The sequence below is a fragment of the Ambystoma mexicanum genome, chromosome 12, assembly GCF_040938575.1.
Source record: "Ambystoma mexicanum isolate Mex_15411 chromosome 12, UKY_AmexF1_1, whole genome shotgun sequence".
NCBI classification, from domain to species: domain Eukaryota; kingdom Metazoa; phylum Chordata; class Amphibia; order Caudata; family Ambystomatidae; genus Ambystoma; species Ambystoma mexicanum.
Window position 1 is genome coordinate 872,150,339 of NC_090936.1, and position 16,212 is coordinate 872,166,550.

The window sequence follows — 16,212 nt, forward strand, 5'->3', positions numbered from 1 at the left end:
CAGCCTTCTTTACTTACCCCCAACCTTACCAGGGCAGTTAACCCCTATATTGAAAAGATGTTCAGACCAGCCCCCTCCGAAGCATTCTATATCAGAGGTCAATTAAAGCCTGACTCTCTCGTCATAACTACCACAAGAAAGAGAGCGGACATGCCCTTAGCCTCTGCTGAAGCCCCTCCTGGCAAGGAGAGCAAATATATATATAAATATATATATATATATATATATATATATATCTATATACTAGACAGGAAAGTAGCTTCCTCGGCTGTATACCAAGTACAGACAGCTAATAATAACACCACACCCTTGGCAAGTTACAACTGCCACAAATGGGACGAGATTCTCGCAACAAATCGACTCTGTCCCAGAGCCCCTTTAAACACAACTTTTATTAACAATAGCTGAGAGATAAGTAGGTGGCAAATTGCATCCCGAAAAATAATCTTGACGCAGCAGATAAAGCAGGCTGTATAGTAGCAGAGAGTACTCTCATTAAGCGCCATGCATGGCTAAGACAAATCCAGCTTTAAGCTGGAAACTCGTGCCACCCTACTTAATGTGCCGATGGAACCAAATGCGTTATTTGGGAAAGCAGTTGAGGACGCACTGAAAAATGATAAAGAAGAATACGACACCCTCAAGTCCCTGGGACAGTTTACCAACAAACCTTTTGTGCAGTGAGGCGCCTTTAATACATGCCGAATTCAAGGACAAAACTCCCAATGCTCCTCTAACTATAGTCCGGTTGGACAAACTTCCTCTTGGGTTCCTCGCAGGGGCAGTCCTCCCAGCAATTTTTTTTTAAAGCGGGCACAGAAGGTCTAGGAGTAGAGGCAGAGCCTCCTCCACCAGAGGCTCCACCACCCAAAAGCAATGACCACCCGCTCCAGGTCCCCTCCCATATTTTTCCAAGTTGCATTTGTCATTTTACCCACGCATGGGAGGGAATCACGTCAGGCAGGTGGGTACTTTCCACCGTAGCGGGAGGCTATTGCATAGAACTCATACAGAGACCACCCAACCACTCGCCAAGACAAAGACAAACAATGCAGGAGGAACAGCGCATTCTGCTGGAAGAGGTCAACGCACTGCTGGAAAAGGACGCTATAGAGATCGTCCTGGCAAACCAGGCAAACAAGGGTATCTATTCATTGTACTTCCTTGTGCCAAAGAAAGACCTTCCAATGCGCCCTGTCCTAGACCTGCACCCGGCAAACACATATGTCAAGCCACAAATGTTTCGCTTGACAATGCTACAAGAAGTAATCACACTGCTAAAACAAGGGCACAACATGGCAACATTGCAAATTAAAACTGCATACTTTCATATTCATATATTAGAAAATTCCTGCGCTTCAGAATGGCAAATCAACACGACCAATTTAAGGTGTTCCCCTTCGGCATAGCTTTGGCTCCAGGGGTATTCACCAAGTTATTGGCGGTAGTGGCGGTGCACTTACTCAGATAATCAATCCCAGCGTACCCTTCTCTGGGCGACTGGCTGATAACAGGGGAATCCCCTCAAATCTGCCAGCAAAATACCCAAATGACAATCAACCTTCTGTTCCAATCAGGGTTTTCAATCAATGAGAAAAAAATCAAGCCTTGTTCCAAGCCAAACCAAGCAGTTCCTAGGAGCCATCATAAAGACAAAGGAGGGGCTAGTCTCCCCCTCAAAACGAAAAAGTTCAAAACGTTCTGCTGCAAATACCTCGTTATCTTGCCGATCACCAAATAACCATACGCAAGGCAATGCGCCTGCTCGGGCTATGGCTTCATGCATTTATCTAGTTTCACTCTCACAGTTGCGCATGCGCCCAATGCAGGAGTGGTTAGCAAAACAATGGTCTCAGGCAAGCGGTCAGTGGGACGATCTAGTGGTTGTTTCGCTAACCCTAGTACAAGCACTTTGCTGCTGGTCAAAGGAAAATCTGTGAAAAGGGAAACCCTTTCACAATCCTCCATTACATGCGATAATTACAGCAGACGCCTCACTCTCCTTATGGGGTCACCCCATTACCTTCACCACGCTGCACATGGCCTGTGGACACAGATCACAGCCCAAAACCACATCAACCTTCTAGAACTACAAGCGGTATTCAAAGCACTGCAAGCTTTCCAGTCGTATCTAACAAGCCAAATGGTGCAAGTCCTCTCAGACAGCATTGCTGCCATGTTCTACATAAACAAGTAGGGAGGCACACGCTCTCCAAGTCTGTCCAGACTATCCCAGAAAATGTGGAAGTGGGCACTCAAGCGGATCATGTTTCTAGTGTCTCAACACGTTTGAGGGGAACTCCATTCTCGAGCAGACTCTCTAAGCAGAGATCCTCTTCCCGAGGAACACGAGTGGCAACTCAACAGAGGAATTCTAGGCAATGTCTTCTCCCTCTGGGGTTATCCTCCTTTAGACTTGTTCATCACAAGTCTAAACACACAATGCCCAGACTTCGCATCTTTTTTTTTTCCCCAACCCAAATCCAAGGGGAATGACTTGTGGATGAGCTGGTTGGGGAAATTTGCATACGCCTTTCCACTAAAACTGGTCCTGAGCAGGATAGTGCACAAGATGCAACAGTAACAAGCGAGACTAATCCTGATTTCTCCTATGTGGGCGAGACACATCAGTTCAAACTGGAGATGTGCGAACCAGTCAAGCTCCCATGGCCTTACAACATGCTATCCCAGCACGGGGGCCAACATTCCATCCACATCCTCAGTCTATGTACTTGGCAGCTTGGCTCCTGAAGTCAGAGTTTGGACATTTAAAATTACCTCAAAGGTGTATGGAAATCCTCAAGGAGGCCCGCAAACCTAACACCAGGTACTGCTACTTCAACAAATGTGAAAGATTTGTAACATGGTGCCGATCAAAGGGTGTAAACCCTATTGAATGTACTCCATCACACATGCTTCACCACATGCTCCACTTGCTAGACTCTGGCATGGTATTTAACTCCATCAAGGTTCACCTAGCGGCTCTGTCCGTGTACACCACTTTACAAAATAAGGTGTCCTGGTGGAAAGTTCCTGTTGAGACTTTCATGGAAGGAGTAAAGAAACTTTACCTTTCCAACCCGCCTCCAGGTTGGGATTTTAATGTTATACTCTCAAAGCTCATGGGTCCACCCTTCAAGTCTATGCACAACTCCAGCCTCAAACAGCTAACATACAAAACAGCTTTTCTGGTAGTCATCACCTCAATAAGGTTAATGAGCTACACGCTTTGGGCCTCATTCCGAGTTTGGAGCTAGTCATAGCGCTATTAGCGCCATGACTAGCACCATTACCGGTACCGTGTCCGCCCTGGTTCAATGGGGACTTACAGGTCTAGTCCGACCTTTGCGGGACTGGTAAGTCTCCATTGGAAATACCATTCCCCATTCCCATTTGAGCCCCCATGGGGCTCAATGGGAAAGGGGAGGGTGCTAATAACGGTACGGTAAATTACGGTATCGTTATTAGCTCTGAAGTCCCTTTGCGGGTCCCGTCCTTAACGCCTGCTAAAACCAGGCGTTAAGGAAGGACCTGCAAAGGGACCTCGGCAATAGGGCACAAAGGGATTACCGGCACCAGTGTCATTACCGGTGCCCGGTATCCCTTTGCGCCCGGGTCGTAATAACCCCCTTTGTCAGTGCAAGACTCTTTAGAACACACCCTAGGTTTTCACCTAAATTCATATCCAAGTTCCATGTTAACCAATCCATTGAACTACCCGCTTTCTTTCAAAATCCATTCAACTCGGGTGAGAAAAACCTCCCTACACTGGATGTAAGGAGGGCAGTTTTATACTATGTAAACAAAACAAAACCGCTAAGAAAAACAGATCAACTGTTTGTCTCCATAGCACCTGGCAGGGAAGGTGATCACCTTTCAAAGTACACCATCTCCAGATGGATAGTGAAATGCATACAGCTCTGCTATTCCCTCACTCTACCAAAGTTACAGGAGCTCCTTTGGCATTTATTGCAAACGTCCCACTAGACTCCATTTGCAAAGCAGCTGCATGGAGTTCCATTCATACCTTTACTCAGAATTACTGCATTGACACACATTCTAAAGCAGATTCACTGGTGGGACAAACTGTTAGGGAGAATTCTCTGTAAAGGCTAATTTCCCAAACCTAGTGAGTCCCCCAGAAGCTTTGCTGGATTTTTGGGGTTTATTTTTTTCTCCTGCTAAGAGTGAGACTCTTTTACTCCCACTCTTGGACATGATTTGAGGTGTTCCTTTGTCTTTCCATGTGTTTTATGGGCTATGGGGGTCTTTTACTCCATAGGGTCTCATGTGTTTTTGATGTGGGTTACACAGCATCCTCTGTGCCGTAACCCAGGGGTGTCGTAGGGACCCCCAAACATAGACTCCTTACCCTGGAATTGACTACTGTCTCCCAGGGCATGTAAAGTCACCATTGGCTTTACTAGTCCCAAATTATGAACAGAAACTAGTACAAACCATCACATTGTGGACGTACTGGTCGGGGCAATTTGATTGCCCCGGGGTTTGTTGTTTGAGGGGGCACGTCTCTGTCCCCCCTGATCGAGTTTTGGCTGGTGGCAGTGGATACTACTTTTTATATTCGACCGCAAATATATCTCTATGGGATTTTCCCATTGTTCGATGCTACCAACTTTAATTATTTAATTCCTATAGCCTCGAACATACCGCCGGTTAATTTATTTAATATTAATTCACCAGTTGGTATTTTTTGCCAGAACTCTATTCTAAAATGGCATTTGTGTTCTCTTCTGTGACTCCAACCCAAGTCGAGCCCTTTGTTCCACTTTTTGATGGGGCTTCTCCACAGAAGCCTCCAAAAGTGGTGCCACTCTGTCTGGGTACCACAGGGGGTGTGGGAGGGGGTTTAGGCACCCTGGACTGAGTTGCTTTTGATCTGTATTTTTAAAGCACACCACAGTGGAATTCCTTGTCCTTATCTTCCCAGTGGTGGCTCCTGCTGTTACTTCTGCACACCACTTGAGTGAAAGACAGGTACTTTGTGTGAACCCTGCACTCTTGGCTTTTCCATGGAAACGGTTGTGTGAGACCCCATTTTTGCCGAAGATCCTCTTGGGGCTTCAGCCTTGTTGTTAGCTTCCTCTTCAGTAGTTCTCAACTCCTGTGCCTCCATCTCCGACTGAGTCGAGGTACATTGTATTCACTTAAAACAAGCATTCTACTACTTCATCTTCTGGGGAAAGGAGTACTTGATTGATTACCAACATTTTGTTGGTGCTCTCTTGGGTCAAGTAGGACAAATCTCCCTATGGTCCCCAAGACAGACGTGTCTTGGCCTGTGCCTGTTTTGCTTCATGCAGCCAACAAATTACTGTGTGAAGTTAAATGAATTGTTACCCTTGGCACGCCCCATCTTTCTAGTTGCTTTGTATAGATCTTCGTAAATGATAGTACCTTGGATGTGCTTTGGGTTTTTTAGTACAAAGTCAAATGCAGCCTTGTAAGGGAAAGACCATTTCCAAACATAACACCTCCAGTTAGGTTGTCATCTGTTAAGGAATTTAAGGCAGACTTCTATGACCCCTTGAATGTCCTGGTAATATTAGGAAGATTGAGTCCGTTCTTGGCACCAGAAAAAGCAATGGAGTGCTGGATAAAAAAATAAGGGGAATGACCGAGTCAAAAACCAACTAGATTTCCACCACCCCTCCCCATATGCACTGCAGTCTGTAGCCAAGATGTTATGTCTCAATGAAGCAACAACAGAACCCTTTAAAGGAGGGGGCTTGTGGCAGAGGGATGCAATAGTTGATGGCAACCTAGGGTTTGCCTGAGTGCCCTTGGCCATGACACCTTGGCTGCTATAAGGCTATAGCAAGGAAGGAGGACGGATAGTGAAGTGAACAAGCACCTACCTAGTCTGGTATAGGTGACTTTGTACAGGTAATGGAGCTACTCGCACAGTTTACAGTAGGGTAGAAGGAATCTGAAATATGACGGAGAGCAACCATGACTATAACGGAGCGAGATCACATCAGAAAGACAGTGAGAAATTAGGCGCAATTTATAGCAAAATTGATGAATGGATGCAATCCAACTGGATGTGCCTAAATGATTCAAAGACGGAGCTTATGCTATTTGGTTCCAGCCGTCAACTGGATAAATTGGGTGGGGAATATAAAACATTCCAGATAAAAAAGCCATCATCACAGTCTCCAGTCAAGTAAAGACGCTGGGTATGATGATGAACTCCTCGGTTTATTCAGAGGCCCAGGCTAATCTCCTTCGTAAGAATACTGCCTATTCTCTGCGATTAATGAGGGCCATCAGACCGTTCTTGAATGACAACAACATGGCTACCATTGCCAGGGCAGTAGTGTTATCAAGGCTGGACTATGGCAATGTCCTATTGATAGGGGGAAGTGCCAAAGACATACATACTTGCCAAGTCATACAAAATGACGCTGTCAGGATTGTAAAACTACTGGCTAGAAGAGACCATGTTAACACAGCTAGAGAATCTCTCCACTGGCTAAGAGTCAAAGACCGGATCAGATTTAAAGCCCTCACCTTGGTACACAAATGCCTTTTTTGCAAAGCGCCCCACTACTTGAAGAAAAATATCGAAGTCTATACACCCAAGAGACACCTTCGCTCAGTTGGTAAAAACCTATTAGTTGAACAGAAACACAGGCTCAAATTCGGTATGGGCAGATCATTCACAGTAAAGGCGGTTCAGATTTGGATCGCCCTTCCGATAGCACTGAGAAGCGAAGAAAGTCACCTACAATTTCGAAAATTCCTGAAAACCCACCTATTTAAATAGTCTTTCTTGATACCCACCGGAACCAGAGATCAGTATGTCTAATTCTGTACCCATTGTGTGTCACAGCGCCCTGATGCCTGCGGGCTTACGGCGCTATAGAAGTATATAAATAAAATAAATAAAATAACATTTGTTATTTTATAAAAAGCAAAAGACGTGGGATCTGTCCACTGGAAATGTGCCAGTGGGACTCAGATTTTGAGTCTCCATTTTCACAAGGCACCAACTGAAAACAAGAGATTTGCAATCGTCCGGTTGTATAGATAAAAGCAAAAGAGTAGAGTGGGCAAGATTATACAGTGGGCAGAGATATATTAATAGAGGAACCGGGAACTGTAGAACAATTTTTTTTGATGAATAGCTGCACTGAAAATGAACTTGCAGAATTCCACCACAAACATGGTTGGAAAGATGTTTATTCAGAGATAGCTAGCGGGCATCAAATGTCAGTTTCGAATCCACACCAGATTCGTCTTAACTGTCTCAGTAAGGGCCATGACACGCAGGATTGCACATCATGCCATTTGAGCACCCATACATGCTTTGAGAACGAGAATCAAAATCGCTTACCTTTTTTCACAAGGAGAGGTGATCAGCTCATCCGTTTGAGGTCACCGGGCGTGGACCGTGGCACTGAGGAACGGTCCCCAGTTCAAAAGTACAAGAAAAAGAAGGAACACTGCAAGAAGTTCAGATCTCCCGGTGGTTCTTCGAGGCACTATTCTTCTACGTTGAAGAAGAGGAGCCACCACTCAAGGGATGCCCCAGAGGATGTGATTGCTGGGTCTTGTGGCCTCCTGTATCCTTGTGATGCCAGAGGCCCAACTCTGCATGATGTCACTGTAGTTGCTTCTGAGCTCTCTGTGGTCAGTTTCAGGGATGAACATCAGACTATCTTCATGTCTTGTGAAGGGCAACCTCCTGAGAGGGTTGTTGTTTTGTTAAACTTGGCCCCAGGTGCCTCTGGACACGGATGCATGCCCGAATGGCTTGGGCGCTCACCTTCAGGACCTTGTAGTGAGCAGAATGTGGTCCCCGTTGGAGTGCTGGAACATATCAATTTGCTGCTGTTGAGTGATCAGGCTGGCCTGAGTCTCTTTTCTACCCTTTGTGAATGGCAATACGGTGTTGGTCCCAACGGACAACATGGTAGCTATGCATTACCCCAACAAACTGAGAGGTGTGGGCTCCTTGCCTCTGTGCAGAGAAGCAATGAGGTTGTGGTTCTGGGCTCTGGAGAACACAATACCCTAACAGTATTGGCAGATGCTCTTAGTAGACAGTCTTTTGACCTCCAACGAGTGTGTGCTCCGCCAGGAAGTTCTGGCGGAGATTTTCTCTCAAGGACACTCCTCCAGTGGATCCCCTTGCTTCCAGTGTGACCAGTAAGTGCAAGTGGTTATGCTCCAGGGAATGCCATTGTCTCTCATTACAAGTTTGCCGGTCCGATATAATGGTGCCAGTAAAACCGTACCAGCACCGTTTTCCGGACCGGCTAACTACAAGTTCTGTGGCCGTGTGGTGTTACACCCGCCAGGTCTGACCTGGTGGGCGTACCGCCACCGGCCGCAGATGGACGTGACAAACACCGGCACCATTACCACATGGTGCTGCTGTTTCCACTTCCACATTCCTGTGGAGTCCTATGGGACTCCACGGGAATGGGGATTTACATAATGCCGGCTCCGGAATTACCGGATCACTGGGGCTGTAATGCCCTGGTAATTCCAGCAAGTCTGGAGCCGGTAAATTCCTACGGGTCTGACGGAGCCTGACGGTTTTACCAGCACAGCTACCGCCGGACTCGTAATGAGTGCCATTGTCTGAGATCTGGGGGGCGAGGGGGGCGCTTTGAGTCGAGTGGGACTCCGATCTGTTCTGTGTTCCCGCCGATCCCCGTGCTGTCGCTGGTTCTCGGGAGGCTATGCATGTGTGGGTCCCCAATGATCTTGATACTACGTATTGGGCTTGGAAAATGTAGTACCTGAAGTTGTTGGACATGGCCATCTCGCCCTCCCTGATGCCTACCGCAGAGGACCTACCTCCTCTCCTACTCAGATTCAGGTCATTCATCCGAATCTGTGCAGCTTGGACCTTCATGCCTGGCTGCTGAAGGGTTGAGATACAAGAAATGGTATTTGTCAGAGGGCGTTCTGGACATACTCTTTTCTGCTAGAAGGCCCGCCACCAAATCCATCTATTTCTGCAAGTGGCAAAGGTTTTTGGCTTGGTGAAGAGAGGAGGATCTGGACCCTTGTACGTGATCCACATCCTTTGTTTTGGAGTATCTGCTATCCTTGGCCCAGACAGGCCTGGATATTGATACAGTTAAGGGGTATCTTGCGGCCATTTCCACCCTCAAGTGAACCCAGAGCAGAGCTCTTCTTCACGATCCCTAAAGTTCTTCAATTACTGAGGGTCTTTCTAATATGATTCCCATTTGTCAATTTTTGGTCCCGGCGTAGGATTTAAATGTAATGTCGTTTTTAATGGGTGTTACGGTTGAACCCCAACATTTCTGTTTAAGGTTGCCCTCCCTGAAGGTGATTTTTCTGGTCGCCATCACTTCCGCTAGCTCCAGGCTTTATCTGTTAAGCTTCCTTACTTGGTTTTCTCCAAGGAGGCGGTCACCTTGAGAGTTAGGCCCTCCTTTCTCCCAAAGGTAATTTCCAAAGATCCATCTTCCTGTCTTTTTTCCTATGTCTTCCTCTTCTAAGGAAGAGGAATGTTTCCATCGGCTTGACCCGTTGCAGGCCCTTGGCTACTACGTCTCTCGAAAGAGAGAATATGCTGGTGCCCTTGCTGGCATGGCTTTGACCCTGTCGTGGTGGATCACTCTCCAACACGAATGCTGCAATCTGTCTGGTAGGGCGGTGCCACGCTCCCAGTGGAATCTAAGGGTTTATTTACGATACTTCCTGGCCAGGTGGCTTGAGACCCATCCTAGACCTGCGATTTCAGAACAAATGCCATGTTCCCAATCATCCTAGATGGTCACTTTGCAAACGATCCTCAGCCAACTGACCAAGGGAAATTCCCTGACTTCCCTGGACATGGAGGATGCTTTTCTCCACATGCTCATCCACGACCGTCATCTCAAATTTCTACTGTTTGTATTGGCAGGCCACCATTTTCAATTCAAAGTCCTCCTCTGTGTATAATGCTGAGCCTTATCCTTTGTGAACAGGCACACTAGGAATGACAGTAGTACCGATTGGACAACTCCATTTGGCGTACTGCACACCCATCTGTATTGGTAAACATTATCAGATAGATGCTGCACAGAGTAATTGCCATTCGTTGTGATTAATTCAGTACGTTTCTAAAATTAGGTTTGGACAATTAGTTGTGGTGGGGTAAACCCACAAAAAGGGCCAACTAAAGAAAAATTGTTACAAAACAGCAGGATGGCTTCTCTGTGTGATCACTGCGCAGACAAACATTTCCCACAGAATTTACAAATGTGAAAATGCAGGCACGCAGTGATCACATAGATTGCACATCTGTTTTCCTGCCACAATCCCTGCCTTATGACTGCGGGGCATATCACTGCAACCCTCAAACCCATTATACCATACAAGGGAAGGGGGGACACACCCGCAACTCCTGCACACTTGTACGATTTAATGGGTTTTCATCATTTTAGTTTACTACCATTTACGCAGTAAACGTACATTTATTGTTTTCTCAACATTTTGGTGTGTTTCTGCTTCCTTGTGCGTACATGTAAAACAGATCTCTTGGTTTTATCAGAAGTTTGCAGGTTCAACAAAAGGCTGTCAATCTGGGTTTTTTCCTGGAAGACTTGCCAGTTTCAGTCACTCAATGTCTTGTGGTTTAGGTGTCGCTACACTCTTGGTTCCTTGATCTGTCTTCTCCTTCTCAGCCTGATCACTTGCTATCCCCGCAGACGACTCCACCAAGCTCCCAGCTGTCTGCCCTCCAGATCTTGGCAGTGACAGAATGGAGACTGAGGTTCAACTAACCAAAGCCCCAGCGCTTCCTTCCGGGGTTAGGCTGCTTAGGCGGGTTAGCAGGTTAGAGGAGTATCACCTTCCTGCTTTTGACTTGGAGGACCTGGTGGTGGTTCCCCACACCCCATTCTCCACCTTCTCATGGCTCAGGACAGCATTGTGCCTAAGGGGCCTGTCCCTAATTCTTCTCTCCTCACTATAGCTTCTTTCTTACACCTATAATCGAGGCATGGTATCACAAGTATGACACGGACACAAAAGGTACAGTTTGTAAAACCTTTATTCCATTATCAGGGTTTGGAAAAACTCCTGCTTTGCCCTATAGCTAAGATGGGAGTAGTCTCTACCATCAAATAATAAAGAAAGCACAGTCCTAGTCAGTCTGTCAAATCAAAATGGCCTATACTAACAAAATCATAATGCCTGCCCTATCTCTTATACAAAAAGTGTGCAAAGGGTAATATGTATGCAAAGGAAAATCAGTGTTAGAATATAAAGAATCAAAGTGGCTGAGTTAGCGTTCCTCCCCACGTTGGACAGCACAGAGTAATGCGGGCCCCATAGACAGGATGACACACTGTGACTGAGGTTCTCAAAACATAGTAGTTCAAAGCGTAGATCAAGGCCCGCCTGGCCTTCTACGTTAAAGTCACTTTTCCAGCGTTCCAAAAGTTCCTTCACAGTTCAACAAAAGGGTTCCCAGTTCAACTAAAACGTTCACATAGGTCTCCCTCTGTCGGGCTTGGACCCCTCAATCACAGCACTTGTAGGGGTTCCCTTCACCTAACTTATCACACTTCCGGTCTCCCTCAGTCGGGCTGTGACCTTTTCCTGTTGTCAAAGTTTTACAAATGTGCAAGGCTTTTACTATAGACCTCCGCAGGACCACTTTGACTTTCCCTTCAGCTCGCACTCTTGTGTTATCTTGTGGTAATCTTGGTCTGTGTAGTTCAATATCATCAGCACAAGAGTTTAACGTTGACTTTCTACTTCCCCTTATGCCTGGGTCAATCTTGATCATCACGCTTTTTAAAGTTCATTCACTTCGTGGCTTTAGAACAAAACATTTCACCTTTCGCAGAGACTTTCGAGTGGGCTACTTCCTTTCGCCATACCACTCTGCTACTCTGTTCTCCAAGGTCTGCATTTATTTGTGTCTTATCCTTACACGTGCAGCCTTCAATTGTAAGATATATTGTTGCGACTTCAATCTTTACTTAACACTGGGTGTCTTTCATTTTGCTCACCAACTCACTGGCTGTGTGCATTCTTTTCTTGTCTTCGCCGTTTTAATTCACGAGTCAAGGTTAATGCCACAGGCTTGACCTCGCCTCCCGAACTCTGTCGTTCACTGGGAGGGTTGCGGCCACCTTTGAAACACAATGCAGTCTTCTTGTTTGGGATTTGACCTTCTCTATGCATCTCTTACTGTTCTTTGGACGCAACAACCTCCTGCCGGGAACTCCTGGGTTCCTTTCCCTTGGTTCTCGTCCCTCGATCCGTTGCTCTGCTCTATTACGTTCGCCTTCGGCCACAGAAGTTCTACTGCTTCTCGTGTTCCACCTTGCTCAGATTGTCTCTATGTTCTGCATTTTATCCATGTGGGGAGAGCTAATGGGTATCAGATGTATGTGACTAGACTCAAGTGCCTGACCCGATTAGCGGGACACGTCCAATGAGATATGTAAGGGTTAGTCTTGTTACTCAGTCGCCTTCTTCCTCTGCCCAGTGTTTGTGTAGAAAAGGGGGGTTGGGACATCGGAGAATCATATGAAATAGGAGGGGTCACGGGTACGGGAAAGGGAGAATACTGCGTTTCACCATCGGTCGCCTCACCCCCACTCCCTGAAGACCACTCACCCAGGTGGTCCTCCCGCACTGGTCCACCCCCAGGAACTGGATCCACCTGGATGACAAGTCCCAGAGGACTAGGGGGTGAGACATCCTTTGGTTCCTCACACACACCCTTAATGCTCCACCACATGCTTTTACCTCCTTCCCCCTCAAACTCTTGTGTCAGGCATAGAATGCCTGCTTCTTTCTCTTTCCCGCAGCCTCTTCTTAGCTGAAGCTTATCCCCTCTGACTTCTCCCTTGCATTTCATTCACCCTCTTTTGTAGGTATCTTCACCTCCCCTTCCCAATGTCTTTCACTGTCTACTCTACCTTGTGCTCATTCCCTGCCTTTGATCATCCTCCACCTCCTGACCTTTCTTCAGCGCCTTCGTCTTCCTCTCTACTCTCCTACTTACCGTCTCCTTGGCTGTCACATATCTCAGAACCAGCACCTGCTCTTTATTCTTCCTCTCCTTATTCTTCCTCTCCTTCTCTCCAGTCTCCTTTCTACAGCCTCTTTTCCACTTCTACTGTTCCTGCTCCTTCTCTATCTCTGCCTCCAAAACGCTCCTGTACTGTGCCAACCACCGATCCTCTGTTGACAAGTCTTCAGCCTGCACTTCCTCAGTTGAACTGCCCCTGTTATACTATATGCATTGGTGTATTCTAATCTGTGCTTGCTTACTGCTCTCTGGTCTGTTTCTCTCCTGTTCCTTGGGAGCCCCCCCACGCTCTCCTACATGGATCCGTACTTAGCCTGGCCCCCATCTTGGTTTGTCAGACTGCTCATGGGGAAGAAGAGACTGCCACAGTGGAGTCTGATTTAGCAGATCTGGTCCCTCCTTCTCTTGTGTGATTCTGGTAGTTGCACACTTTTTGATTTGGGGAATACTGCAAAAAGCAGGATAACACATTTCCAGGACCTAGTCAAAATGTGAGGTTTCTTTTAAGGGCTAAAGTGAAAGGTTTTCTCCTGGTGACCGGCTCTTGCAACACGGCTGGGGTTTGGTTGGGTGAGCCAGGTATCTTGACAGTGCCAATGGACTCTGGACCCAGCTTTGCTTAGCTGGTAGCATCATCCAGCCTCCCTGTCTACCCCACCCTTCATCCCAGTGGCAAGGCAGTGTGCTTAGTCACTATAGGGTATTAAACTTTACTTCATTGAAGCAGAACACAGCCAAAACATACCTGTGTTTTGTTTCCCTGTGTGGCAAGGATGTGGGGGCTGTTGTACCCCTTTTTGGGGGCATGGGTAAAACACATTTGAATCTGCTTTTCCCCTTCTTTAATGGCACATATGGATTACAAAATGCAATGGAATCTACCCATAACAATTGCCAGTGATTCAGATTAAGTCAAGCCATATCACGTTTTCGTGTTACATTTGCAAACTGTTTGTTCAGCAGACTGCAACGTTACTGATTCATACCAATATGCTACATTAATGCATGCTATGAGTCATTATTGTTGATGGGAAGGAGTTTGTGGTTAAAATACTTCTTAAATGTTTTCAGTGTTGCAAATGGATTTTGTGTCTGAGTCCATAACTCATGCTGAATGTGTTTTCTTTTAGGGACCTCTATAACTTTGAAAAGGCTCGTGATCAAGCAGTTGCCATGTACCTTGAACGCAGACCCTTTATGCATCCGGTGACTGCCATGCTTGTAGGCCAAGACTTGAAGGTGGTCACCGCCCAATAATCTTGTTTTGAACTGCCAACGTTGTTTCATCTAACTCACATCATGTAAAGGTGATTAATTGTTGATGCTAGACTCCTATGTATCGTCAGTTTTTTTTAATACTTTATCACAAATTTAGAAGTTGACATATTTTATATTTTGCATCACAAAGAATTCGAATGCACAGTACAGTGTATTTAACTTTGCTATGAAAGCTGTACATGAAGGTGGTATTTCTTCCGAGTGGCATTCTAATATATAAACCCCATTTTATACATGGTATAGACCATTGGCGGATGAGGATTGTAGGTAAACTTTGCCTGGTCTGGTAACTGAGAACATCCTACTTGTATATTTGTGAGTTAGTTTGCCAACCGCAATCTATGATGAGAGCCATTGTTTTTATTTATTATTGATTAGAATCAGTCTCTAAATGCAGCGCTGAGGCAAATTTGCGCTGCATATTTTGTGACTATTCGCAGCCCACGTTATGAAAGAAAATTGGGCAACCCGTGTACCATTATATTAAATTCCCCTCCTATTGTAAGAGGGGGAAAAGCACACATTTTAATCGGATATATTTATAACTGGAATGCTATGTTTTCTATCTGCTTTTTCAAATCCATAGTGCAGACACGTTTTCAATTGTAAAATGGCAGACAGTTCTATGATCTGACTGTAAAGATCCACTTCTGGCATTTATAATGAATTTGAGCCAGTTATGTATGAATGGTATCAATAAATATTTTTAAAACCTTTGCATTGTTTCACTGCTTGTAACGTTCCTGTTGGGGGCTGCCTCCATATTCTAAATGTGCTGCTTTGTGCTAACTTCATGTTCAATGCAGTACCATCTCCACACAAACAAAATGTCACACCTGTGATTGGATGAAGCTAGCATTGTGAAATGCTTTTACCCAACATGTGCTCAATCACTGCCAGGATTCTTGGATTCTGCCTTCAACAGTGTAAAAACTCAGCGTCCAAAAATGTTTTTTCTCCAAGTGCATCCCATTAATTTTCCCATAGACAAAAAGGTCATTTTTTGCTAAAGCGCACATCCTAAACCGCTGGACGGATTTGGACCAGGTCCGAAATAACTTGGGTACGATCCATGCATGGTTTGGGGTTGTTCCGTGCCATAGTTATTTTTTTTAAAAACTTTATTTATTAATTATGGTGGTACACGTCGCCGCTTAAACATGACATTACATAACATTCCACAGTTCTATAACAATATCAAAACTCAATTACAACCTGTATTTTCTTACATAGTCTGCTCATTTTCGGGTCTAGTCGGACTATTTCCGGACGATCCTAATTCACACAAGTAAACTCTGAGCGGGCCCAGATATCTTTAGGCTTGCATGGTCTTGGCTGCAACAGTACATACTGTTCTTCACATTCATTGACCCAAGCCAGTTCCCCCAAAAAGTGGTTTACCCTTGGTGGGTATGCATTCCTCCACTGCTGCAGTATACATTTTTTAGCTACTATACATGCTACATTAAATAAACGTCTGATCACCTCCAAACTCTTCCCAATATCTCCAAATAAGTACTTTTGGGGCGTCAGGTCTGCCGGGATCTGTGTGATATCAACAAGGAAGGACACAACTTCACCCCAGAACTCGTATATGGGTGGGCAACTCCAATACATATGGAATGAATTGGCATGGGTGTCTCCACATTTCGGACACCTGGTCGGGCCATCACGGCTGAACTTGGCTACCTTCTCGCATGTATAGTGTAACTTATTTAATATCTTAAATTGGATCTGGCGTAGGCCTGCATTCATGGAAACTCGTTTGATTAAATCACAGTATTTTTCCCATGCCTTTTCCGAGATGGTGGTTCCTAGATCAGCTTCCCATGAGGCCTTGATACTATTGGTCGTAGGCGTGTTCGCCTGTACAACTGCGTATAGCCCGGAGACAC

The 16,212-nt window shown here is 45.7% G+C and overlaps 1 protein-coding gene across 1 annotated transcript in view; it reads left to right on the plus strand.

Annotated features, from left to right (window-relative positions):
- The window catches only part of LTA4H (leukotriene A4 hydrolase), a 590,002-nt gene extending 574,969 nt beyond the window's left edge, over positions 1-15,033 (plus strand). Inside the window, exon 19 of the mRNA XM_069629348.1 lies at positions 14,170-15,033. Within this exon, the coding sequence (XP_069485449.1) occupies positions 14,170-14,296 (127 nt within the window). The 3' untranslated portion in view covers positions 14,297-15,033. The remainder of the gene's footprint in view (positions 1-14,169) is intronic.
- Positions 15,034-16,212: the final 1,179 nt, after the last annotated feature.